General features: G+C 34.6%; 3 protein-coding genes across 7 annotated transcripts; 1 reads left to right on the top strand and 2 right to left on the bottom strand.

Annotated features, from left to right (window-relative positions):
• Positions 1–60: 60 nt before the first annotated feature.
• On the bottom strand, positions 61–2,607 carry LOC18609705 (4-coumarate--CoA ligase-like 9). Its single transcript, XM_018114589.2, has 6 exons — positions 1,427–2,607; positions 1,136–1,325; positions 758–903; positions 597–664; positions 385–487; positions 61–304 (listed from the first exon to the last, which is right to left on the bottom strand). Exons 1-6 carry the CDS (start codon positions 2,435–2,437, stop codon positions 185–187), a joined length of 1,638 nt encoding a protein of 545 aa, XP_017970078.1. The 5' UTR covers positions 2,438–2,607; the 3' UTR covers positions 61–184.
• Positions 2,608–12,547: 9,940 nt separating this feature from the next.
• On the top strand, positions 12,548–16,326 carry LOC18609704 (zinc finger CONSTANS-like protein (DUF3537)). Its single transcript, XM_007044951.3, has 4 exons — positions 12,548–13,605; positions 14,099–14,530; positions 14,773–15,076; positions 16,133–16,326. The coding sequence occupies exons 1-4, from the start codon at positions 13,129–13,131 to the stop codon at positions 16,273–16,275; spliced, it is 1,356 nt and encodes a 451-aa protein (XP_007045013.1). The 5' UTR covers positions 12,548–13,128; the 3' UTR covers positions 16,276–16,326.
• Positions 16,327–16,593: 267 nt separating this feature from the next.
• Positions 16,594–24,045, bottom strand: LOC18609703 (Protein kinase superfamily protein). 5 transcript variants are annotated; one of them, XM_018115471.2, is made up of 9 exons: positions 21,728–24,040; positions 21,088–21,223; positions 20,869–20,957; positions 20,563–20,674; positions 20,371–20,477; positions 20,086–20,262; positions 19,627–20,013; positions 18,389–18,475; positions 16,594–17,012 (listed from the first exon to the last, which is right to left on the bottom strand). In XM_018115471.2, the coding sequence occupies exons 1-6, from the start codon at positions 23,458–23,460 to the stop codon at positions 20,163–20,165; spliced, it is 2,277 nt and encodes a 758-aa protein (XP_017970960.1). In that variant the 5' UTR covers positions 23,461–24,040; the 3' UTR covers positions 16,594–17,012; positions 18,389–18,475; positions 19,627–20,013; positions 20,086–20,162. The 5 variants fall into 5 exon arrangements, with proteins under 5 accessions (XP_017970960.1, XP_088659334.1, XP_017970959.1 ...); XM_088803208.1 differs by having other exon boundaries at positions 16,594–17,174; positions 19,627–20,262; XM_018115470.2 differs by having other exon boundaries at positions 19,627–20,262.
• Positions 24,046–24,629: the final 584 nt, after the last annotated feature.

Genomic DNA, 24,629 nt, shown 5'->3' with positions numbered 1-24,629 from the left:
AATTTACCTATAGATGGGATAGAGTTGAGTATTGTATATTCCCATTCTTTTATGAGCAAATTTATTACATATTAACTTTGATCATTTGTAATGATATGTAACCATTTTTATGTTACACAAAGTAAATTAACATCAACAAAATAGCAATTTTTCTGTCATAAACACATAAAGCAGTGATGGAATTTTACAACTTGGAGGTAGCACTTGACAATTCGACTAACTCCTTCCTCAGTACCTTACCTGAGGCATTCTTTGGCAATGAATCAATGAAAATTACTCTTCGTATTCTCTTGTACTGGGAAACCTGAGATAAAATGTTTTAGAATATTAAAATGATGGAAAAAAATGGTTGGTTAGAAGCAAAGCATGTTCTTCCTTTCACACCTGTCGAGCAACAAAATGCTTGATTTCTGATTCATCAATGTTGCTGCCTGATTGTCTGACTACAAAGGCCACTGGTACCTGACCTGCTTCCTCATCCGGAAACCTGTAAATTTGGAGAGTCAAATGTTTATGTTGGCAGGTTAAATCATGTCTTTTCAGGCAGTGAAAAGAGTTGAATAGTGGTCAAAAGATAGATCATAAAAGCTACATACGGAACCACAGCAGAGTCGACGACATCTGGGTGGGAACTAAGCAGATGCTCCAGTTCAGCTGGGGCAACCTGTTCCATAGCGAAAGCAACAACATTAATAAATAGGATAAAATTGAATAAGCTTTTCTGAGGCACCATATTTATGAAGAGCTCAGAACCAACCTGGTAGCCTTTGTATTTGATCAACTCCTTCAATCTATCCACAAAAAACAGGAAACCTTCATTATCGATATAGCAAAGATCGCCAGTTCTTAACCATCCCTCTGAATCCACAGTCGCAGCAGTTGCCTCCTCATTATCAACGTAACCTGAACCCAAAATTAAAAAGCAAAAAAAAAGAAAAAAAGAAAGGAATGTAAACAAAGTGATCGACAACAGCTGCTCCCTTCTTGCCAGTTAATTAAGCCCAATTTTGGTATTGCTATTGAAAGCAATCGAAAGTTGTTATTATTTAAACATTGTGTTTGCAAACAAATTGCATTGCAGGCACTCCATCACTATGTCAAACGGAATCTAAAATATAGATAAGTTAATAATTACCCTTCATTACCAAAGCTCCTCTAATCCAAAGCTCTCCAGGCTTAGAAGGAGGCAAAGCAACAGCAGTTTCAGGATCGACAATTTTGGCCTCACAATTTGCCATAAGCTTTCCCGTGGCACCTTCTATTTGGCTTTCATGGGGACCCATCGTAGCAAACACTCGCCCTGTTGTTTCAGTTAGCCCATACGCCTTCATCAAAAAAATGAAAATATATATTTATGCACCACGACCATCATTATTTAGCGCTCTAATTAAGATCATTAATTACTAATATGCTGCTAATTGCTTACCTGCGCCAGCTGAACTTTAGGCAACCGTTTTCGCAACCTCTCAATCTTACTCTTGCTCAAATGAGCTCCCCCGCACGAGATAACTTCAAGCGAGCTCAAATCGCAGCCCTCCATCATTCCAGCATCCCTTACCATCGTTACAACCAAAGGTGGGGCCAGCGCCACCTGGCTAACCCGATACTCCTCAACGATGTCGTAGATTTTTTTCATATCAAGTCTCCCACCTCCTCCGTTAATGACCACGCAGTTACCCGTCGCCAGAAGCCTCAAACTGTACGCTAACCCGTAGACATGAAATAACGGAACCGGACAAAAAGCAACCGTGGGGCACTTCCTCATCGGACGCAACGAATAGCCTGTTGCGATCGTCGCGGTCCAGTTATGGTGAGTCAATGCAACTCCTTTGACCCGACCTGTTGTGCCGGACGAATAGAGAATCGTGGCAACATCTGATTGGTTCACTTTGATTCCTTCTTGTTTCTTTTTTTCACTTCGATTTACCATTAACGACTCGAATTCAACCGAGTCCATTATAGCGGTTCCGTATTTAAGCGAAGGGATTTTATGATCTGAATCCAATGAGGCAAAAGCGATTACCGGTTTCGAAAGTCGGATTTGATGGTGAATCTCTGGGATTGTGGCGGCTGGATTGGCGGGAGAGACAACGACGCCGAGAGAGAAGAGAGACAAGCAAAGAATGGGAGTGTAGATATTGTTCGGGGAGGAAACGAAAGCGCAATCGCCTTTGGAGAGGCCAAAGTGAGTGCGGAGGGAGGCGGCTAGGTTATTCACTCGGGAGATAAGTTCGGGATAGAGAATACGGCGGCGCGTGGTGGCGTCGATGAGAGCGACAGCAGTGGGCGAGGGAGGAGAGGAGTTAAGGAGATAGAAGATGAAGTCGGTAAGTGAAATGGGTGCGGATTCGGGTGGGAGTGGAACGGGAGGTCGGAGACTGTGGAACGTCATCGTTTTAGAGCAAAAGCCCGTTTTTGGGTCGACGAAGTTGGCCATTAGAATGGAGGGTTTTTGGAACTTTTTTCAAAAAAGGAAATTTGCAGGAATGGAGTCAGTAGGAGCTTAGTTCAATTCGATATGCAGCTCAGGGACGGAACCTGTTTGACGTTTTCGCAAAATATTGGCATGTCGCTGTTGGTCATCACCCTGTTATACTAATTTTTCTTCACATCCTTTCCTTTTCTTTGTCTCTTCCCGTTATACTACATGAAAGAAAAAGGTGAAATACAATACTGTCTAAAAATAATTCCGCACGCTTTGCTCTTAAAAAAATGTTTTTTATTAAAATATAAATTCAACCATTAATCAATCATTAATATTTTATACGTTATAATATTTTTAAAGTAAATTTATCTTTTATTAATTTTAAAAATTATTACTATATAAATTATAATTTTTATTTTTAAATAGTTTATAATTTTAGATATTTCATATTTATCAGTTAGAGGTAAAGTGTCAATTTTCAAAATTAATAAATCCGTATGAAATTATGATCAAAACTTAAAAAAATCAAAGTATTTTACCCTAAAGAATGAATTAATCAAAGATGCTATTTGCAAATTTTAAAATTTTATTTTGAGCAGGAAATCTCAGCTATCAAAAGCTAAATCGCATAATTATAAATATAATGTTAATGCAATAAACTCAATTTGAATAGTTCTAAAAGGAGGTGAATTGAAATATTTTGTAATTTTGAAGATTCCTTATCAATTTTGAGAAAATAGAATTCTCTTAAATCAAATTTCCAATTTGAAAATAAAGAAGATAATTGATTTCTTGTAAAGTAAGAAACGTTGGAAAATACAAATGAAATTTAAAAAAGTAGGAAAGGAAGAAAAAATTAACACAATATTTTTTATAAAGGTTTGACCTCCTTGTCTAAGTTGTATTCCTTAGATTCACTAAGGAGTTTAAAATTCATCATTAAAATCGGGTTCAATACAATGCCTTTTTATTGTTAAAGTACAATTACTCTACCTTTTATCTTGATTAAGGTATAACCACTCAATTTCTACTTTTTCGATTGATTAAGGTATAACCACTCAAGTGAATACAATAAAAGATAAAAAGTGCAGTTATGATGCCTTTTGAAGGCTAAATAGCAAATTAAGTACAATGTTTGGTGAGAAAAAAGATAAGCAATAATGGCTCTATAAGTGGTACAATAGAAGACTTAAATATAAAAGGAGAAGTACAAGAGCATTGAATGATTTGAGATGAATTCTTCTCTTGGAATTGTGTTTTAAAGTCTTCCAATCTTCATAAATGTTGTAGGAGCTTTTATTTGTAGTTGTTGAAGCTTCAAGGCTAGTTGAAGGTTCATTAAATGTGAAAATAGTCGTTCTTCTCTTCATTCAAGGCTCCAACGTTATGTTGTATTAATACATATGTGAATGTATCGATACATTGCCTCTTATATTTTTGAATTACCGCTATAATGTATCAATACATTTTGGCATGTATCGATACTTTTGAACTTGGCTGCAACGACTTGAACATTCTGTTGAAAATGTATTGATACATTTATTAATGTATCAATACTTTTGAGGCAGTAAGTATTCTGTTGAAAATGAATCGATACATTTAAGAAATGTATCGATACTTTTGAGGTAGTAAGCATTTTACTGTATTTCTATCGATACATTTGAGAATGTATCAATAGATTGAGTTTCACTTTGCAAATTTTGACTTTTCTTAAGAACATGTATCGATAGATTTCAATATCTATCGATACTTGTTCAAATGTATCGATTCATGTCGATACATGTTCCTTATAAATTGATACATTTGGACCAGAATGCATTTTTCAAAGTCCTTTTTCATTGTTTTTCTTCTCAAACTCATTTGAAAGTGCAAGGGGATGTCTAGACTTGATATTCCAAGACTTAAATGAAATTTTTGATCATTTTCTTTTGTCATTTCAAGACATGGGATCAATTTGAAAGCTATAGAGCTAACAATCTCCCTTTTTTCTATATGACAAAACAATAAGTAAAATTTGTTCAAACTTTTGAAAAAAATACGGACTCTCTTGAATTTTAAAGATCTGAAAGTTGTATAGAATTTTGAATCCTCCCCTTTAATCAATGCTCCCTTTCAATTTAAGAATTTCTAATTTTGAAAATAATTTTGGCCGTTTTGATGAAAATGTAGTGTAAAATTTACTCGTTAACTTCATTCTACCCCTTTTGGTTACATAAAAAAGAAAAGTCAGTGTGAAAAGGGATCGGATTGGAAAACATAAGTTAAGGTAAAAAAATCATGGGAAATAAATGTCGAAACTTTAATCCATAACAATATCATAAACAATAAGAAGAGTAGGCGTAGAATAAAATAAAAGAAGTATAAGGAGTAAACAATTTAGAGTGAGAACATAGCATAAGAGGCATATAATCATTCGCATAAACAAGGTATCCAATAGCATAATGTAACAGGAAAATATAACACAATCCAAAATTGGTTGCCAACGACCATCCAAATACAGTGCATAAAATCTAAAACCAATAAAATGTAGGGCAATGACAATGATGAAGCATGATGAAAATGGTATGAGCAGGTGGCCATCTAATCCAAAAAGGCATGAAGTGTCGAGGGAAGGCGATGTCCCCAGTGATGAACTCAAGATGGTGGCGAAAAGTGAGCTTGAAACTGCTCTTCAAGAAACTGTTGGCAATGCAATAACTCACGATTCTAGGCCTCCAAAGCATCCAACCTGTTAACCACGCAAACATCCATAGATTCCATATATGATAACAATCGAGAAAAGGCTTGCTCGGAGTCAAAGGCAATGGACATAGGTGGGTAACTAGAAGCGACACTAGGGCTCACACTAAGACTGACACTAGGGGCTACACTAGGCTCAGCATAGATGTCCTCATTTCCCACATCCCCAACGATATCAGGTTCATTAACGGTTTCTTTACACACCAAAGATTGGTTAACATACATAAATCCAAGCTTCTTGATGGTATGCTCATTGATCTTCATGTGCATAGCATGTTGTTTAGGTGGATCACACCTAGTGTTGATGCCCATGGAGTCAATGATGGCACTAATGGCCATGCCATAAAACAGTGTTTTCCTAAACTTGTTAATGATTTTCAGCATGTCATCAAGGATGAATTTTTGTAAGTTGACAGGATGGTTGGATTTGATACGATAAAAGAACCAACATTAATGGTAGGTAGGTTTTTTTAAGAAAGAAAAACAATTTAAAAATGAAAAACAAAAGATTATATAGTGTTGTAATTTTTGACATATTTGAAGGTAAAATTGTCCAAAAAATATTACCACGTTAGCAAACTAATGAAAACCTTAATGTTTGACTAATGGTTAAACTTATGTATCCAATAACAGATATTCTTTTGAGGTAAAGTGTCTATTTCTCAAACTATTGGATTTTCGTGTAATTTTGGTCAAAACTTAAAGCTATTTGGATATTTTACCCAAATTTTTAATATTTTAATTATTATATATGTTTTTTAATGCCTCTCAAAATAATTTTTTATTTAATAATTAATACAAATATAAAAAATAAAATGACCCCACAAGTAGTACTCAACTTTATCTTAATTCTTAAGTTTCTCTACATCTCTTTCTCTCTCTTTTTTTTTATCTTTCTTTTTTCTTTTGTCTTTTTATTTTTACTTTTCTCCCTTCACTATAACTCACCACTAAAATACACTTAATTCTTCAAACATCGTTGAGCACAACTTTCCTAAAAAACTATTGTAAATTTTTTTCTTATTCCTTTTAATTGACATGTTATATAAAATTATTTTTTATTATAAATCTTTTGATTGTTGATTAAAGTCAATGCATTAGTTTTTAAAAATTTTTAACCATTATTTTTCTTCGTCCTTGGCCTCTCCAACAAAAGTTGACTAGCTCCATCCTTACATGCATCTCTCGTCATTTTTTTAAGGAAGTAGTGATCAAAAGGGCTGCTTAGGGAGCGGTCCAAGCCCAATCTCTAATAACCTTTGCTTTTGCACGTTTTTCTTTTTTAGTAAAATACCTTGATCCCTTAAACTTTGGTCATAATCTCACACGAGTCCATTAGTATTCGAAATGAACAGTCCATCTCAAAAGAATATCTTTCGCTAGACACATAAGTTCTATTGTTAGTCAATCGTCAATGTTTCTTTAGTTTGATGAATTGGTAATATTTTTAAAACAATTTTACCATTCATTAATTTTAAAAATTACCACTATATAAAATACAATTTCTTTCTCTCTCCATCCAAACATTCTCTCTCTAAATTTTATCCAACGCGAACGCCGACAACGAGCAGTGATGGACAATGACAACAGCAACAATAGACGACATGGCAAGCATTGATCGAACGTTCCCCAATCTGGCCAAGGAGCACCAAATTTGGTGTTCTCGCTGCGTTGACGAGCACAAGATCGCATTGGAAGGGTGAGATTTGTCATTCTTGCAATCGGTTGGCATAAGCGAGTGTCGTAGGTTGACCTGAGAGAAAAGAAAAGAATAGGAAAAAGTGGAGAAAAAATTAAAGTATTTAGATATTTGATATTTGCCTGTTAACGATGTTTACATGTTTGGAGCGAATTGTCCATTTCGAATGCTAATGAATCCATATGGAATTATAGTCAAAACTTAAGAGGTCAGGGTATTTTACCCTTTTTTGTTTTGTTTTTTTGTTCATTTTGATACCTCTTAAACAAATTTGGCAATAAGGTTGTCAACGTATAAGATACTCGCTAATTTTGAGGTACTTGAAATCCTATTAATAAATAGGATACCTGAACCCTATAACTAACAAAATATTTTTTAAAATTACTACTTTAACTCGAATCCTAATATATACCTAGTACTCAATAATTACCCAAACTCATTTAAAAATCTAATTATGTAAAAAAACTATTAAAAATGCTCTTCATGGGTATCCAATTTACCTGAACCTGAATCCATACTCCTATCCTTTTACAATAATATTTCTCATGCATATTCCATATAATTCACTAATAATTAAATTTATAAAAATACACAAACAATAAAATTTAAATTTAAATAATAAAAAAACAAATATTCAAACAAACTTAAACAACATATCTAAACAACAACTTAATCAACATTACAAGTTTACAATGAGGCAACAACTCATGAAAAATTCAATCATCTTCCTTGTCAATGTCAACAAGTGTGACAATTGAATCTTCAATTGTTATAATTGATCATACACAAATAAAAGAGATAAGAATGTATGTAATTTAATAGATAATTTTTTGAGAGTGCATTTTTGCAATTATTATTAATACTATTATCACAATTTTTAGCTATGGTCATTTTTAAAAAACCGAGAAGCATAAAGCATGGCAAAATCATTGTCTAAATCAAGTTTGAGAAAATAAGTACAGCATTAACACATGAGTAGACATGTTTTATTAAGTGTCAGCTTCTAAATAGCCACCAAATTTTGGGCACAATAGCAACAATAAAATTAAAAAAGAAAAGAGATTTTGATGCCTCTAGACATGGAAAGTGGAGGTTTTGATACATCTATTATTGATTTCTCGCGCAAGTGTACGTGTCATTAACAAGTAATATGAAAGAAAGTAGAATTCATTCCCACGAGGAAATGAATTAATCCCTACTTGCTAATTATTAAAATTATCACACCTTACTCTCATTCAAACAATTAAAAATTAAATCAAATTTAAAAAGTAAAACTAATCTAAATCTACTCAGCAAAATTACTTTATTAGACTTGATTGATTTTGAGACCTAAGAGTATGATATCCTTCAATACTTCATTTGATTACTGTCTCTCTTAACTTGGTTTAATGGATTAAGTTATTAACTTAGAGTCTTAATTTATTTACAAGTCTTAATTTATTTACAAGTCTTTGTCAAGTTTCTCATAAAAATATCTTTCCCAATTAATTTTCTATATGTCTATGCAAATTAAATTAAAGAAAGATTAATTAAGTTCGTCCTCTAATGTTGGCTACGTATGGCTTATAGGTATATATCTACCTTATATGCAAATCAAATCACCTAATCAACTAAGTGCATTCGATTATACGCTATTCTATTTTAGATCTACTTAAATCTTTTTCGTCAAGGTTTAACTTAAGTTTCTAATTCAATCTAATTGGTGGCCAGTCAACTTGAAGTATTAAGAACATAATAGAATAGACAACTTAAAATATCAAACATAAGCAAAAGAGAGATAAATAGATCAAATTACGTATTGAGTTCAATCATAATCTTAAATAAATAAATTAGTTCCTCATCAAGTTACACATCATCGTCAAATTAAGTTTAACCATCAAAAACCAAAACCAAGAAAATAATAACAAAAGATAAAAGAACCTAAGAATTATAATCTTTATCTCTAAATCTTCTTAAATCCCTTGATTTTTTCTTAGCTTCAATGAGACTTTTGTCAATAATGTTGTGGCTTGAATCTCAACTATAAATTTGATGTTTCGTGTCTCTAAAAGTCTTCCGAAAGGTTATTTTATTAGGGCTTTGAAGTCGGGCCAAATTGAATGAAGAAACATATCAATTCTACTTAGAATTTCCTCATCAGACTACGTGAACTATGGCCTACCTCCACCACAGTCGCGGCCTTGACCATTTAATTAGCAAAAATTGTAATTGTTCTAAGACTACTACAATGCTTCAACTTCGATAAGATTTTTAACCACCTTCCAAGTCGAACTGGGCAAAGTGGTGAATATGAAAGTTATGAATTTTTCTCTTAACTTTCCAATGATTCAAAAATCATCTCATTTAAAATTTTGTAGAGAGAGTTATGGTTAAAATTTAGGAACATGTGCAGTGAAAATCTGCACCTCAAAATTGCTCTTTTTTTTCCATTAAAAGCTTTCCTTCATTAAACACCTACAAAAGCAAAATAAATCAATAACAATCTATCTTAAGCACATTAACACCAATTTAATCATAAAATTAACTAAGATTACATTGACTCACCTAAATAAATTAATTTAAAATAATTAGATAAAACCTACTAATTCTTATACATTACTACAAGAACTAAGCTAATTTATTATCAACCTCTCACTGGTTGGGAGATGTAAATCTGTGTTTTGGGTTCTAGAAGTGTTTGTTTCTACAAGCTCCCTTGTTGTTTACCTTGTTGATTTTTATTTCTTCATACGCAATGTGAGTTATTACTCTACTGTGATTTTTATTTCCATTGAATGAAAATTCCAACTCTTCAAAAAGAGAGAGAGAGAGAGAGAGAAGATTTACCTGAATGGAGGATTTGTGACTAAGGTTGAGCACTTGAGCAACGAGTTTGATATGTAGACATGTTTTATTAAGTATCAACTTGTAAACACGCACCAAATTTCGGGCACAATAGCTACCAAAAATGAAATTAAAAAAGAGAGAAGATTTACCTTAATGGAGGACCAAGAATAGAGGATCAACGGCTAGGGTTGAGCACTGAGCACTTGAGCAGCGATTTAAGCATTGACCAAAAATTATTGAGAAAGAAAAAAAAAAGAAGGAGGAACAGCTCATGGAAGAAAAGAAAGAGGGGTCAGTGGCTAGGGGAAGAAAAGAGAAAAAAAAGAAATAGGGGTTAAGGTTTACATATTAATATATTAATATTATTAAATTATAAATAAAATTAATATTATTTTATTGTTTAGTAATTATTAACTTATAAGCGAAAAAGGCATAGGATATCCTGAAAATAGAGCATCAAAATATGAAGAAAGAGTTCTTGATAGCATGGGAAAAGCCAAAACCGAACTTTGTTAAACTCGATGTTGATCGGAATGTTGAAGGACAGCTAGGTTTAACAGCGACAGGAGGTGTGATCAGAAATATGTTTGGCAATTGGATGGTGGGATTTTCCTATAAATTCGGTATTTCTTTTTCTTTGATTGCAGAACCTTGGGCAATTTATCAAGGATTATCTCTGTGTTGGAATAAGGGTTTTAAAAAAATACAAGTTAATTCAGATTCCTTGTTATCTATATAAAAGATTGTTGGTCAAGGTAATAATCTTAATCCAAATGGTCATCTTGTAAGGGACATCACAAAGCTCCTTCTTAAGGATTGGAATGTTTCAATTTCTCACATTCATCATGAAACAAATCAGTACGCAAATTGGCTAGTTACACATCATGAAGATTTACCTTTCAGACTTCATATATTTGAGTCTCCTCCAAATGGAATATTTACATGTCTTTTTGTTAATAATTTAGGAGTTGCTTGGACTAGAATGATGTAATTTTTCTATTTGTTTCTTTCCCACATATATAAAAAAAATTACATAATAGTAATTATATTCTTTATAAATTAAGATAATATGTAAAGTATTTATATTAAAAGACATTACAAGTTAATTAATAATCATAGTTTCATGAATTATTTTAATTAATTATATGGTTTTGTTGTTAGTTGCATGAAATTAAAAAAAAATAACTAGATTCAAAAGCTATTTTAATCTCACAACTTCTCTTTAAGTATATATATTATAAGTTTATATAAACAATTCTCTTTAGATATATAAATATATCGTAAGTTTATATAAATAAAGGTATATATAGTATAATTAATAATTTTATAAGTTACAATTTTGGTAATGTTAACACAAAATAGAAATTTTTTTTATCTTTTTATGTAATATTTAAATATTAATATATAAATTACTTTTACTTGGCGTCTTTGACCCCACTTTCTATAAAATTGCAAAAAAAATAATGGGTTCATTAATATATTAACTACTCAAAACACTAGATAAATAGAACAACAACTACTTTAAAAAAATAATATAATAACTAAAACTTTTAGGAAATGAGTAGTGACAGTGTAGGTCCGCTCTTGTGTGATGATATAATCACGTAACATTTTCATCCTCCATGTTAATATTATGTCAACGTTACATAATTAAAATAATGACAAATAAAATTTTAACTAATGATAATTAATTAATCATTAATTATAAAGACTTATTTAGTTTAAAATGAAAACATACGAACTTTATTGAATATAATAAAAAATAAAAAACTTATTTAAATTTTATTAAAAAATTCACAAAAATTTTAAAAATATTATACCTCTGTTTTATTTGTTTAATATCATTGCAATAACAAAACTTGAAGAAGAAAAAAACAAAGGATCCAAAATAAACTAACAAGTAACAACAAATATTCCAATAACGAAAACTTCAATTCACTTGAATTTATTTTGAAAGATTAAATGCTAAATACGACATAAGATTTTATTCCAAAAAAAAAAGTACGACATAAGATTTGGATCAAAATCTTAGATCAAACGATAATACCCAACCTAACTCAAATATTAACTTAAAAAAAAGGGCAGAATCTCGTAGCATAAACATCTTGAAAGCCTCTTAACTAAAACGATCTGATTTCCAAATGCCTTGCAAGGAACAATGGGAGCTTGATTTCATTTGATCCATCATCCTTGTTTTCCCCTTTCTGAGTCTTCTTAGAAGAGCACTTTCGGGCTTATTATTTTCAAAAATTATATTTAATATATTATTTTAACTAAATTCACAAAAGAAAGTGCATTAATTATAATTGTTATTTCTAAATATCATCTAAATATTAGTAAGCAGCGGTTGACACTTGTTATATTTTAATTACAAATACTTGCAAGAAAACAAGAATCTAAGATGGGTGGGAGCTATCGCACATTCCGCTTGTAGCAACTTGAATGCCGCCAAGGCAAACTTTTTTATGAAACCTTAAATGAACCAAAGTGGTCAAAATCTGAAAAAGCCAGCTAATGAATGATGCTCCATCTCCATTGAAAATCGTTATCAATCTTAACCAACCCTCTTGATTATTTCATTAATCCTCTTTAAAATCACTAATCACCTACTTTAACTCCATAACCATGATCAATCACTACTTCCCAAAATTTACCTCCCCCTCCTCAACCAAAAGAAGGGCTTCCATTCCGTGGTGGTCTCTTTCCTTTTTTATGGTTTTCTTTGCAAGTGCCTTCAATTTTGGCGGGAAACTCCAAAAGCTGAATCAGAAAAAAAATATATATGAGGCTTGAAGAGCAAAGATTAGGGGATTTTGATTACAGTTATGATTAGATTAGGACCTTAATAATGATATAAGGTTGGATTTATCACTTCTTTAATAAGTAATCAGTCGGAAAGAACGACAGCTTTTGGACCGTCACATTTGGCCGAGTAGCATCTGTCTCTTTCTTCGCCCGGTTTCATGGAACGAGGTAAAAAAAAAACATAAAGCAGGAAAGACGGAGATTCCAATTTCGAAGTACCCAGACAGTCAGAGCTTTCAGGTGAAGCAAAGGTTCATCAAGAAAAACATCATCATCACAATCACGTGCTAATGCGGCGCTAATCGCATCAATCTTACTCCATCAACGGCTGATATCAGGTGATCTCCTCAAACTCGAAGCGTTACCGTTGCAAAATCGATAAAAACGAGCTCACTCAATCATTAACCCCCACCCCCCCTCCTCCGAAAATTAAAAAAAAATTTCAAAAAGTTTCGCCCAAGGCCGAGGGGGGAAGGGATAGCCTCCGAAGTACTCCACAACAAATATTCATGAACCACATTTTCCCACGATCTAAGAAACAAAAGAAATCTGAGTTCTGAGCTTCGATAAACAAAACAGGAATTGAATTTATTTGATTCTTAAAATCTCCCCTGCAAAAATTTTTTCCTTTTTGATGGGTGATTCTCAGGTACAAACGGAGGCAGAGCAACCACCTCCCGCGCAAATCCCTCTGCTCAATTCAAACAACCGAAACGACACCGCTCAAACCCAGTTACTACGACGAGACCAAGAATACCGAATAGGGGACGATCTCGATGATTCCCTGGAAAAGTTGGAGAGGTTTTTGAGTTTTCTCGGTTTCAATCAGTCTTCTTTGTTGAGCTGTTCCTTGTCTTGGGCGGCGTTCTCGGTGGTTGGGGTTTTGGTTCCGGTTTTGGTCCTGGAACTTTCCAAATGCGACGGTTGCGAGACGTATCAGATTAAGGATTTCGAGATGGATATCGTGGCTTCTCAGGCTTGTTTGGCGGCCGTTTCTTTGTTTTGCGTTTCGTTTAATCTCAGAAAGTACGGTATTAGGAGGTTTTTGTTTCTTGATCGATACGGTGGTCAAATGGCTCGTTTCACCAACCTCTATGTTAAGCAGATTTGGGTAAAGTTTTTTTTTTTTTTTTTTTTGCGTTTTTAAATGTCTATGTTAAAATCAGGTAGTTAGGATTACAATGAGCTTAATCACGATTAATGCATTCAAGTTTTGATCTTTGATTATAATTCTTTGTTAAATTATGGAGGAATGTTCTTGGATTGATCGTGGCCACGAACATAGAAAGAAGATGATTAATTAATACCACCTTAGAAATAATCTCTTGTTTCTCACTTTTGCTTGTTTTATGGATTTGGAAATTACTAGTATAGTAAGTACTGTATTTCTGCACCCAGGAAAGGTTTTAATTGAAAAAGAAAAAGGCTTTGTGCTGAATGAATAAATAGATCATTCAAAGAAACTAGAAATATGATCTTCCCCTAATGGTTGTGGCAGCGTCAATTATGGTGATAATAATGAATTATAAGATACACTTCAAAAATTTCTTGTTTTGCTATGCCAATCACTTTTTCTTGATTTGGATTAAGTTACTTTTGTGCAGGATTCCATGCGCCTGCTAATATGGTGGTCACTGCCATGCTTCATTTTGAAGACTGCACGGGAGATCATCCGTATTTTATATGTGCAACGTGATTCGTGGTGGATATCTGTTGTTATTTTATTAGCTTTGATTTTGTCCTGGACTTATGTGAGTACAATTAGTCTATCCGCCAGCATTTTGTTTCATTTAGTCTGCAACTTGCAAGTTATTCACTTTGATGATTACGCAAAGTTCTTGGAAAGAGAATCTGATGTTTTGGTATTTATAGAGGAGCACAGTCGACTACGGCATCATCTCTCCAAGATAAGCCATAGGTTCAGAATTTTTCTTCTTTTAGAGTTCTTGGTTGTCACAGCTAGCCAATTTGTGACTCTTTTCCAGACAACAGGATATAGTGGAATGGTTAACTTCATAAATGGCGGTGATTTTGCAGTAAGTGTGTATATTCATTTCTCTATTATATGGATAAACTGTATATTTAAGATAGTCAATAGTTAAACACCTGCACTCCATAAGCTTTACTAATGCTACTAAATAGAAATAGAAGTTGCTAATTTGAAAGTTACCTCTTTGGAAATTTTGCTACTTTCCTGGCATATTTTCTTTAGAGTGTAACCATTTTAATACTTTCAAGTCTTAATTGTTGTTACCTCCCTTCTTTTATGCCTCTCTAGGTCTCCTCAATTGTTCAAGTTGTTGGGATTATTCTTTGCTTGCATGCAGCCACAAAAATTTCTCACAGAGCTCAAGGAATTGCATCACTTGCAAGTAGATGGCATGCATTGGCAACATGCACTTCAACTGAAGCATCCCTGAGAGGTTCAAACAGTGTCGGAAACATGGAAGCTTTCAATCAATTGAACTCACTACGTATGACTTTTTCTGAAAGTGATCTGGAGTCAGTGGATTACGTTGCCATGCCTACAACTACACAGTTGGCTTCTTATGTGTCTTCATATCACAGAAGACAAGCTTTTGGTATGAAATTTATCTTGTTTCTATTCCTATTCTGTTTCTCCATTCTTAATCTGAAGATTTAGGACCATGCTTAAAATGAAGCAACAATGTGCACCCATACACAAGCACTATAAATAAACAAGAAAAAGCACAAGTACACTTGCACTTCCTAGACTTTTTTACCAGAGTACATTGTGAATAAGTGTATCCTACATAACACTGATGTGAAACTATAATATGATCTCCTGGACACCACCAAAAGTAATGTCTTTGGTCAAGCCTCCCTGCAATCGCACAAAATTATGTAGGTATAACAGAAGTTGCACATAAGCTCTCTCAATTATATTCAGTTGTAGCCCCAATACTCCATCCAATACTAACCACTAGAAGATGGACAGTTGATTCCAACTTTATGAAGTTTTAGTTTACTGATTGTCATTTAACAATAATGGTTATTCTTACTTTATCCCTTTGACCCAAATTGGATTTATACTTGCTATGCGTCCATATAACCATTATTTTGTCAATAGTTTCATATAGAGGGCAGGCGAGACTTAGTTTGCAAGCCATGAGTCGTAGTTTTACAATTATTCTGATCACTTGTAGCAGTATTGACAAGGATTACAACAGTTCAAGTATTCAGCATTCAATAGGCATACCTAGAAAGACTTCTATTTCTACCATATACGTCTTATGTTTTTCCTTATCCTTTTATGTTTTTCTTTTTTTATCCTTCTCATTAGAAGTTTCTGGATTTGAATTTGAATGAGGGAAATAAATGCTTTGATTAAGGGTCATGGTGTGTGAATTGATGATAGCAACATTGAGAATGAAAAATCATAAGACTGTTCTCTTCTCTGTATGCACCCGGAAGGTAGTATGGATTTGGCTTTGTTCATTAATTTAGAGCAAAATCAATCCTTGCATGAGAACCGTGTGCTTGGTCCTGTGGTTCATGCTTCCGATATAGTAGGAATTTTCAAGGGGCGTTACAGCAAAGACGTTATGGTGGTTAATGTTGGGTTTTATTCATGCACATTGTTCTTATGCTTTGTCATGTATTTTTTGGGCATGCAGTGATGTATCTGCAGGCCAATCCTGGAGGCATTACTATATTTGGATGGACAGTTGACCGGGGTCTTATCAACACAATCTTTTTCATTGAACTTACCCTGATCACGTTTGTGCTTGGAAAGACCATAGTCTTCAGTTCTACGTAATTGGTTTCCATCAGAAACCAGTTTTTGACATACTTCCAGTACGAATTCCAAGGAATTATGAGATTGTACTTGATTGCAAGGTCACACAACTTGTCACAAGCTGGATAGCACACGGTTAATTTACATTGTAAGGCTATCTATCCCTTCACGTTTGGGACCGAGCAGCATGATAAATCGTTGGGGTCCGAATGGGGGATAAACAAGGTAGACAGTCACTGTCCGACAAGGCTTTCGGAAATTATGACAAATACGACGCCGCACGCCTGCAGGCACCGCAGTAGTCAAATAATATACTTTGTTGTATACCCAACAACACAATTTTGTGTTTGATAAATACTTTGTTGTGTACCCAACAGTACAGATCTTTTGTGTTTCGGCGAAAATGAAAATTCTGCATTCACCCAGTTATATATCCCTTGGTTCAAATCTGGAAGCCCACGTGAAGGAAGATTTTACAACCAACGTTACAAAACAAAATCCGCAGAATAAATTTATCATCTCATCCTTTTTGCATTCACGGTAAAAGCCTCAGTCTCCAACATGGGAACCTTCGACAAATTTTCAATCCATAATCTGCTGGGATAGGTAGAATATAAAGTCTATTCCGGTGGCCTTTCCTTTGTGGCGATTTTGTCTCCCTCTCGCTGTTAATCATAGCTTTGAACCCAGGTATTTTTTGCTTGTTTTGCATGAATGATAATCAATGTGCACTCGCAAGTCTGAAGTTCTTGATAGAACTGTAGACAGAAATGCAACTAAAGGAATACCACCATATACAAAAATACAAACCAACCCAAGTAACGTTCAATAACCCAGAAAACAGGATAGAACAACATCAGGCAGCAGCATTCTATTCTTGAGAGGACAGCTCAATCTAGAAAACTGTATGTCAAGACATACTTCCACGCAATGACACAGTAAAGTAACAACATGAGAAAGGCGTTGATAACATGAAACAATAGGGCCTAAATTACCTAGAATGTAATATGGTTTTCTAACAAGCATAACTTGTCTTAAAGTTGAAGTGCACATGCAGTGAACTGCTATCCAAAAATATACTCTAACCTAGTTAGCAAGAGACTCTGTAGAGGCATATTAATATAACATGTGTTTATTATACAATGCAGCCTCAGAAGCACAGGAACATCAAACAACGTTTGAAAGAATTCCATAAACCCAAAAAAAGCAATTATTGAGTGGTGTAATTATTTTCCTACAGGAAATTTAATTAAAAGCTTAACACCATAATGCCCGTGACCATTAATTTTATACGAAACTGGTAGAGTAGTCATTAAAGGATATTGTCTCCGATAAACATGATCCTAAAATATTATAGCCATTTAACACATTATATAAGAGGCAAGGCAGATGTTTGTTCTCAGGGCAGACTAATGAATAGCCTAAGGTAATTAGAATTACTCTCTTGCTTCATTCTGCATCCTCCTCACATTGTTTGATTAAACATTGTAATTTAGAACAATCACAATACCATTTGCCCCATCAATTCTTCAGCATCAATCACCCCCAGCATTATTAATCATTACTCATTCATAAATTACAAAATATTTTAATTCACTAAAGGATCTCCTTTTTATGCACTAATTTGGCATTCAACTTCCATACTAGAATCTACCATATAGACCAATTTAAACTTGAGGTATCCTTGCTTTCTTAGTACTCATGCATTAAAAGGAAAACACTAAGATTACAGCCAAGGTCTCCACAGCAGAACATACCACTAAATGAATATCTAACAATCAATATCATCCGTTACAACTATATATGAGGATTGAAAACGGAAGGTGAAAGAACATAAGTAAGAAATAACTTTACCCTCACTGTTCCATAAGGCTAGGACAAACTGTTAAGGAAAGATACAGAAAAGTTCATTCTTTCTTGGTTCACTTGTATAATTCTTTCATTACAATTACTAAAATCAAACGCATCTTGATGAAACCATTACATAAAATAATGAAAAATGCTAGTAAACCATCCCAACATGCAGACCATAAGAGAGAGAAATATTAAAGTGAACAAGTTAATTGAAGATAGAAATATTAAAGTGACAAAAGTTAATCTAAGATATTGTAACAGACCAAAGTTTGTATGGTACCTCTACTGAGCCTGAAGGAACAAATAATTGGAAGTTAGATAAAATCCACAATATGCAGGTAACCTCCTCAACCTGCTTGCTTTGAGACTGCAGTGACATTCGCAGACATGTCATAAAAGATTCCAGAGCTAATTACAGCTTGAATCTTCTCAGACCATAATTGAAACATAATAAAAAGGAAATGCAAGCAAATTGCATGTTAACTTTAGCATCTTTAGGAGATGGTTTCAATTGCTGACTAACCAAATTACACTCAACAGGTAAATTAAATCAATAAAGTACAAAAGAGGACTTGCTAGTAGACAAGAGCGAGTCAACAGCTAATCAATCGTTTTGAGTTAAAATTAGCAACTTTACGAAACTCACCATAAACTCATGGACCTAAACTAACTGCTTAACCTTAGTAAAGTCCAAGTATTTACAAAAGCCTAAATTGAATGAAATTAGCATTCCAGCCATAACTCATTTCCTTCAATAGTTTAAGTCCTGTTTTATTCTGTGGGCTGTGGTTTAGAGGGAATAGGCATCAAAATCTCTTTTTTTTTTGAGAAAAACCAAAGGCTAATTAAGCACCAAAACAAATCAAATCATCATCCGTGGAAAAGTACAGCTCTACTCTTTGGCACAATCAAATAAAAAGGGCATAAAATAAACTACATGTTCTTTGACTTAATTAGTGATGACTACTTCCTCCTTTGATAAGTTGTCCACAGTTGCAGATTAACAGTCACTAAAGACAAATGAACTGTTAAAAATGGGTAGTCAAATCAATAAACAAATAAAGAATTTATTAATAACAGTTCAGAAGCCAATTCCTTTAATTGACAACAATAATTGAGTTTTAAATCCTTTTTCCCCGCAAATGCACACACAAATACCAAATAACAAATCTTGAACACATCACAATGGGGGAAGAGAGAGGAAATATTTGCACATCTCAACTATTTAAAATATTTCTTTTCAACTCAAGAAAAAACTTGTCATACAAAACTATACACATAACTGTTATCCTAGCAGCACTTCAGATTAAGGCATTTCTCCTCTACATCTCCAACAAAGTTATAAATATTTCTCACATAAGATTACGAAATAAAAAAAAAAAAAGACAAAAGAAAAAATAACACCAGTATAGGTAAGTTGGCACTGCAATGTTCATACTGCAGAGGCAATCCCTCATTGATGGACAATATATACCTAACTCCATAAAGCATTCCACAGATATTGGATTAATAAGTTACCTTTGATGTATAATGGTTACTGTCAATTTCTTCGTCAATGAAAAGCAAAGAATGTCCCCTCCACTTCACACCAACCGTCTCTTGCAAACACAATGTCAATATTAAAAAAGATGGAACTGATAGTTGGAAGAAATCCATATTGTTTCAATATTCAAAACCAGCTATAAAGGGAATGTTTACATCATTGTTCCAATAAAAATATGTTACACAAGTTTCGGCTGAAACTGATTTCTAAAAGAAGAAAGGCTGATATGCCACACCTTGCGATGTAAGCAGTGTCAGATGCATTTCTATATGATGACCAAAGCTGGAAAACAAATTAACCTGCAAAACATCTGGTTCACAAGAAGAGGCAAACAATATCTCCAGCCAAATCATCATCAGTGCCTGCTAAAAAACAGCAAGAATGATCGTCTGACAAACAAAGTTTGCAACTTCCGCTGAATGCATGTCTCTCACCTCAATCATTGCCATCTAACAATAGTGTCAAAATCTAAAACATGAAGATCATATGGCACTGATGGTTGAACTTTTTCTCAGCCAAACAAACCACCAGTCCCCAATTCCCCTTGCTGCAACTCCTTTCTGCGTTGCTCTTCCAAAGGATCTGGACTCTTCAACATTCTTCTCATACGCCTATGCATGATATGGAGAATCTTACTTAAAAACCTTTAATAGTAAAAAAACCAAATATTTACTAAAATAAATAAGTACTTGTACTGTTTTTTGTTTGCGGCTCAATACCTGTCTTGAGCATGTTGGGCAGGGAAAGTGGGCATGAAAGCTTTAGTCTTGGGAAGAGGAACTTCACGAAACCATTCATGGTTAAGAGCAGCTTCAGCTGTTATACGCTGAAGGTGATACCACAATCCTCAATAAATAATTCATTAAAAACAACAAGGTAACCAAAATATTTACACAAGCCAAGTTGTTTACCTTCTCAGGATCATAAGTAAGAAGTTTATTCAACAAGTCAAATCCTGCATCAGAGAGAACGGGTGTTCCAGTGAATGATGTTGCTGGAAATTTCTTCCGCAATAGATTATACCTGAAAGGAAAATATCAGTAATTAATACAAACAAAAATAAATGCTGTGTTACTGAACTGTCACCAATGGAGGCCAGAAAGCCAGACCAGAATCACCCAAAGCTGGAAGCCTGGGAAAACAGTGGGAAATATAAGAAGACCTGAATATTACACTCAACTGAATCTAAATCAATTTATAAAAGATCTAATACTTACTGATGCTTGACAAAATTGACCTTGACTCCAGGCAACTTGGAAAAATCAGGCCATATTGTCTCATTTGGTGTTCCAAGGATTCTAAAAATCTGCAATCAGCAAACCCCACACAACAAATCCAAGATCATTAACCACCAATGGGCAGATCAAACCATTCCAGCAATAGTAGGAGAGTATGGTAATGATTAATGAAAGATGGGCCCAACCAATTCAATTCACCTTGTCAAGTTGATCAAATTCGGTTTTCCCATTGAAAAGTGGTTCTTTTGACAGTAGTTCAGCCATGATACAACCCAGAGACCACATGTCAATTGCAGTGGAATATTGTCTTGCTCCCAAAAGAAGTTCAGGTGCCCTGCAAAACCAACATGAAAAGTTGTCAACTACTTGAATCCCAAAAAGATATACATGCCGGTTATCTATCAGGCAAACTTAAGACAAATAGACAATGCAAAAGCAAAAGCTTAAGCTTTAAGAGATTACAAACAATAAAGACAGGCTTGCACCCTACCGCAAATGGGGTTCATACTTTTCATTAACCAAGGAAGAGAAGTACAGATCACAATTTATCCAGTCATGCTCATATTTTAACAAAGGTTTCCCCATGGAATTCTGAACTCAAGATTTTTGAGGTATTAATATTCAATATTGAATCAGATAATAATAACAAAATTTAATCAAAGAGGGATGTTTTTGCCAATAATCAACACTTGTCAAACCAACTACATAATTCAGAATACCAAACACCCACACACAAATAATTAATGAAGACGAAAATTCTCCCCTATACTTTATTTCATTCAACAAATGAAAGGATTATCTGTGATCAGGAAAGTATAGGATGGCATGCAAAACTCACCTGTACCAAAGAGTAACAACCAAATGCGTATATGGTTTTAGTGGGCTTCCATATTGACGAGCCAACCCAAAATCACAAATCTTAAGTTCACCCTGGTTATTTAAAAGCAGATTAGATGTCTTCAAATCTCGATGGAGAACCCAGTTATCATGAAGATACTTGACGCCCTCCAGCAGCTGAAGCATCAGGCATTTAACCTCACTTTGGCTGAATGCTTGCTTCATTGTCTCCATCAGCCCTTTCAGGTCATGTTCCATGTATTCCATGACCATAAAAATGCTATCAAGATTACTCCCTACAACTACTTCTTTAACATCTACAATCGATGGGTGATGGAAAGAAAGAAGAATATTTATTTCCCTCAGAGAGGTCAGAGGAAAACCTTCTCTTTCTTTCTCCATCTTGACCTTCTTCAACGCCACAATTTCCCCAGTCTTCTTGTCCCTAGCTCTATATACAACACCATAAGTTCCTTCATCTATCTTATTTAGTCTCTCGAATTCGTCGACACTTCTACATCCCTGAAGCATGTTTACACTTCTTAGAAGAGGAGCTGGAGGTTCTGGTGTACCACGTGAATCATTTTCATTCTCAGAATCTGTATCAGACTGGCTAACACTACTGTCATTTCTATCATGTTCATTGTCAATGTCCATGTAGTCATCCTTCTCTGAATCATTACCAGGGTAATCATCCCCACTTCCTGACTTGGAATGGGCACCTCGTTCATCAGATTCAGATGATCTCACCCTAATTCCCTCAGAGCTTTCCCTCTTAAGCTCCCCAAGCTCAGGAGTCACCGACTTGTTCCGCACTCTGTTATGGGATGATTCTGAAAGAGGTAATTTTTTCCTCCTTTTAGGCATTTCCTCATCTTCTACAATTTCACCCTCATCACCTGGAGAACTATCACCAGCTGCCCATCTTGAGGAAGATATATGTCGGGTAGGTACATAATCTTCATCTTCTAGTTGCTCGGTATCCAGATCATTACCCGGCTCTTTTGGTAGTGACAAATCCAAATCCACTGGAGATGGCTGTGCAGAGTATCCTCCAGTTTCAGCAGCTGCAACTGGTGAAGGAGACTGAGATTTCTGGCTTTTACTATCTCTAACAGGAGATATCTGTACAGCCCCACCAGGGATACTACTAGGTGACTTACGGTAAACTTTTGGCAGTGGTGGTGGAGGAGGAAGGGCAATAAATGCTGGTGAATTCCTACTTTTGGACAAATTACTTAAGTCCTTGTCATCTCTATCCCACACTATAGGTGAAAACTTTCTTTTCCTTCCTGCAGGAGACCGAGCCCCATTCTCCATTACCTCTTCAACCTCACTACCTTTAACCCCTGACTCAGACTCAATGGCATCCTCTGACCCACTCTCACTAGACAACTCACCAGGCTCCTTATCTACCACCCTAAGAGAGAACTCACATCGCCTGGGCCCACGACTACCACCATCACCACCACTACTGGCTCCTGAATCACTTCTACTCGAAGAGGAACGATACCCACCATTTATCACTTCCCTCTCCTTAATATCCTTTTGTCTAACCCTAGCTCTATCTCTATCTCTAGCTTCCCGCACCCGACCCCTTTCATTATCACGGCTACCATTCCTAGATGGCTCGAACTCTTTAGAAATAGCAAATTCCCGCCTTGTCACCTCAAAATCTGAGTCTCTGTCCCTAATCTCGTTATCACGATAACCCCCGTGTCTCCCAGCAGCCATATATAAATTTCAAAAATCCGAAAGCTTGATTCACCAACTCAAGAAATCCCCGCTAAATTGTTTACTTATAAACCCCAAACCCTCGAAAAATACCAAATTCACACCAATTTTTTTCCAATTTTTGAGAAAAAAAATAGAAGCCCAAATTGTAGGGTAATCAACACGAAATTAACCAATAAAAGTAGTTAAAATAACCAAAGCAAGAAAAAATTAATATCAGATCCTCGATTTTCGGCCTATGTTGCTCGAAAATTTTAAGGGGAAATAATTGGATTATGGAAAGAGAAAAGCCTAGAAATTAGAGCAAAAGACGAAGAGGATGAACCCTAGAAATGTTGAAGAGGAACAGAACGATGCATGGATTTTCTCGATCTCTCGATGAAATTAAGAGAGCAAAGAGAATTGAGAGTTGCTAGGGCTTACCGATTGAGACGGGGAAAAAACCACAAGAAAGATGAAAGTCGGCGATCGCTGGGTTGTGTGCGTGAGAGAGAGAGAGAAAGAGATAATAAAAAAAATAGCAAAAGGGAAAAACAATAGAGAGCCTTCGAAACCGTGAAATAGCGAGAAGAGAAAGCGAAGGCCAGAGGCTTTGAGAAGCAAAACGGTGTGTTTTATTCTTCGGCTTTGCAATCGCCCTTCTTTAACAAAAAAAAAATCATTTTATTATTCGTCTCCGACAATGCAATGCACTCAGCCAGGAAATTACCTTTCTAGCCCCCGTTCACAACCTGCACAAATCATGTCAATTTTTTCCTTTCCTTTTTTTTTTTTTCCCCTTTTTAGGGATATATACAAAACCAAACATCTAAAGAAGCTCTTGAAATGATGAAACTGCAGCCTGTAAGAAGAGAAAAGTAAGAGAAGCTGAAAGCCTTATTGCTTAATCTTATGTTTCTATCATAGGGTTATCATGAGCATTACTAATTTGTACAAAACTATACTTGAGTACACATTACAACATAATTTCTATATAAATCAAATCTCAAAATAATTATTTTTTGCTTTAGTAGCAATAGATAATAAAATGACACCATTTCAGTGTTTTCTTTTTTTTTTTCTTCATGGAAGTTTATTTGCTTGATAACCTAATTGCTTGAATAATTGAGAAAATTATGTTATTTATGTGTGTCATGAGTTTATATTTTCAATTCAGACACGTCTATTAG

Source organism: Theobroma cacao, chromosome 2 (assembly GCF_053813885.1).
Source record: "Theobroma cacao isolate CCN51 chromosome 2, ASM5381388v1, whole genome shotgun sequence".
Lineage (NCBI taxonomy): Eukaryota > Viridiplantae > Streptophyta > Magnoliopsida > Malvales > Malvaceae > Theobroma > Theobroma cacao.
Note: the sequence above shows the minus strand (reverse complement) of the source record. Positions and strands in the feature narration are given on the sequence as shown.

Excerpts from the sequence above, each read along its gene's own strand:
- LOC18609705 (XM_018114589.2), bottom strand. The coding sequence starts at position 2,437 with ATGGCCAACTTCGTCGACCCAAAAACGGGCTTTTGCTCTAAAACGATG. Across the intron at positions 488-596 it reads GTCGACTCTGCTGTGGTTCC|GTTTCCGGATGAGGAAGCAG; the intron begins GTATGTAGCTTT and ends CCAAATTTACAG. Across the intron at positions 305-384 it reads AGCATTTTGTTGCTCGACAG|GTTTCCCAGTACAAGAGAAT; the intron begins GTGTGAAAGGAA and ends ATTTTATCTCAG.
- LOC18609703 (XM_088803208.1), bottom strand. The coding sequence starts at position 23,460 with ATGGCTGCTGGGAGACACGGGGGTTATCGTGATAACGAGATTAGGGAC. Across the intron at positions 20,958-21,087 it reads AATTTGATCAACTTGACAAG|ATTTTTAGAATCCTTGGAAC; the intron begins GTGAATTGAATT and ends TGCTGATTGCAG. Across the intron at positions 20,478-20,562 it reads TTACTTATGATCCTGAGAAG|CGTATAACAGCTGAAGCTGC; the intron begins GTAAACAACTTG and ends TATCACCTTCAG.
- LOC18609704 (XM_007044951.3), top strand. The coding sequence starts at position 13,129 with ATGGGTGATTCTCAGGTACAAACGGAGGCAGAGCAACCACCTCCCGCG. Across the intron at positions 14,531-14,772 it reads TAAATGGCGGTGATTTTGCA|GTCTCCTCAATTGTTCAAGT; the intron begins GTAAGTGTGTAT and ends ATGCCTCTCTAG. Across the intron at positions 15,077-16,132 it reads TCACAGAAGACAAGCTTTTG|TGATGTATCTGCAGGCCAAT; the intron begins GTATGAAATTTA and ends TTGGGCATGCAG.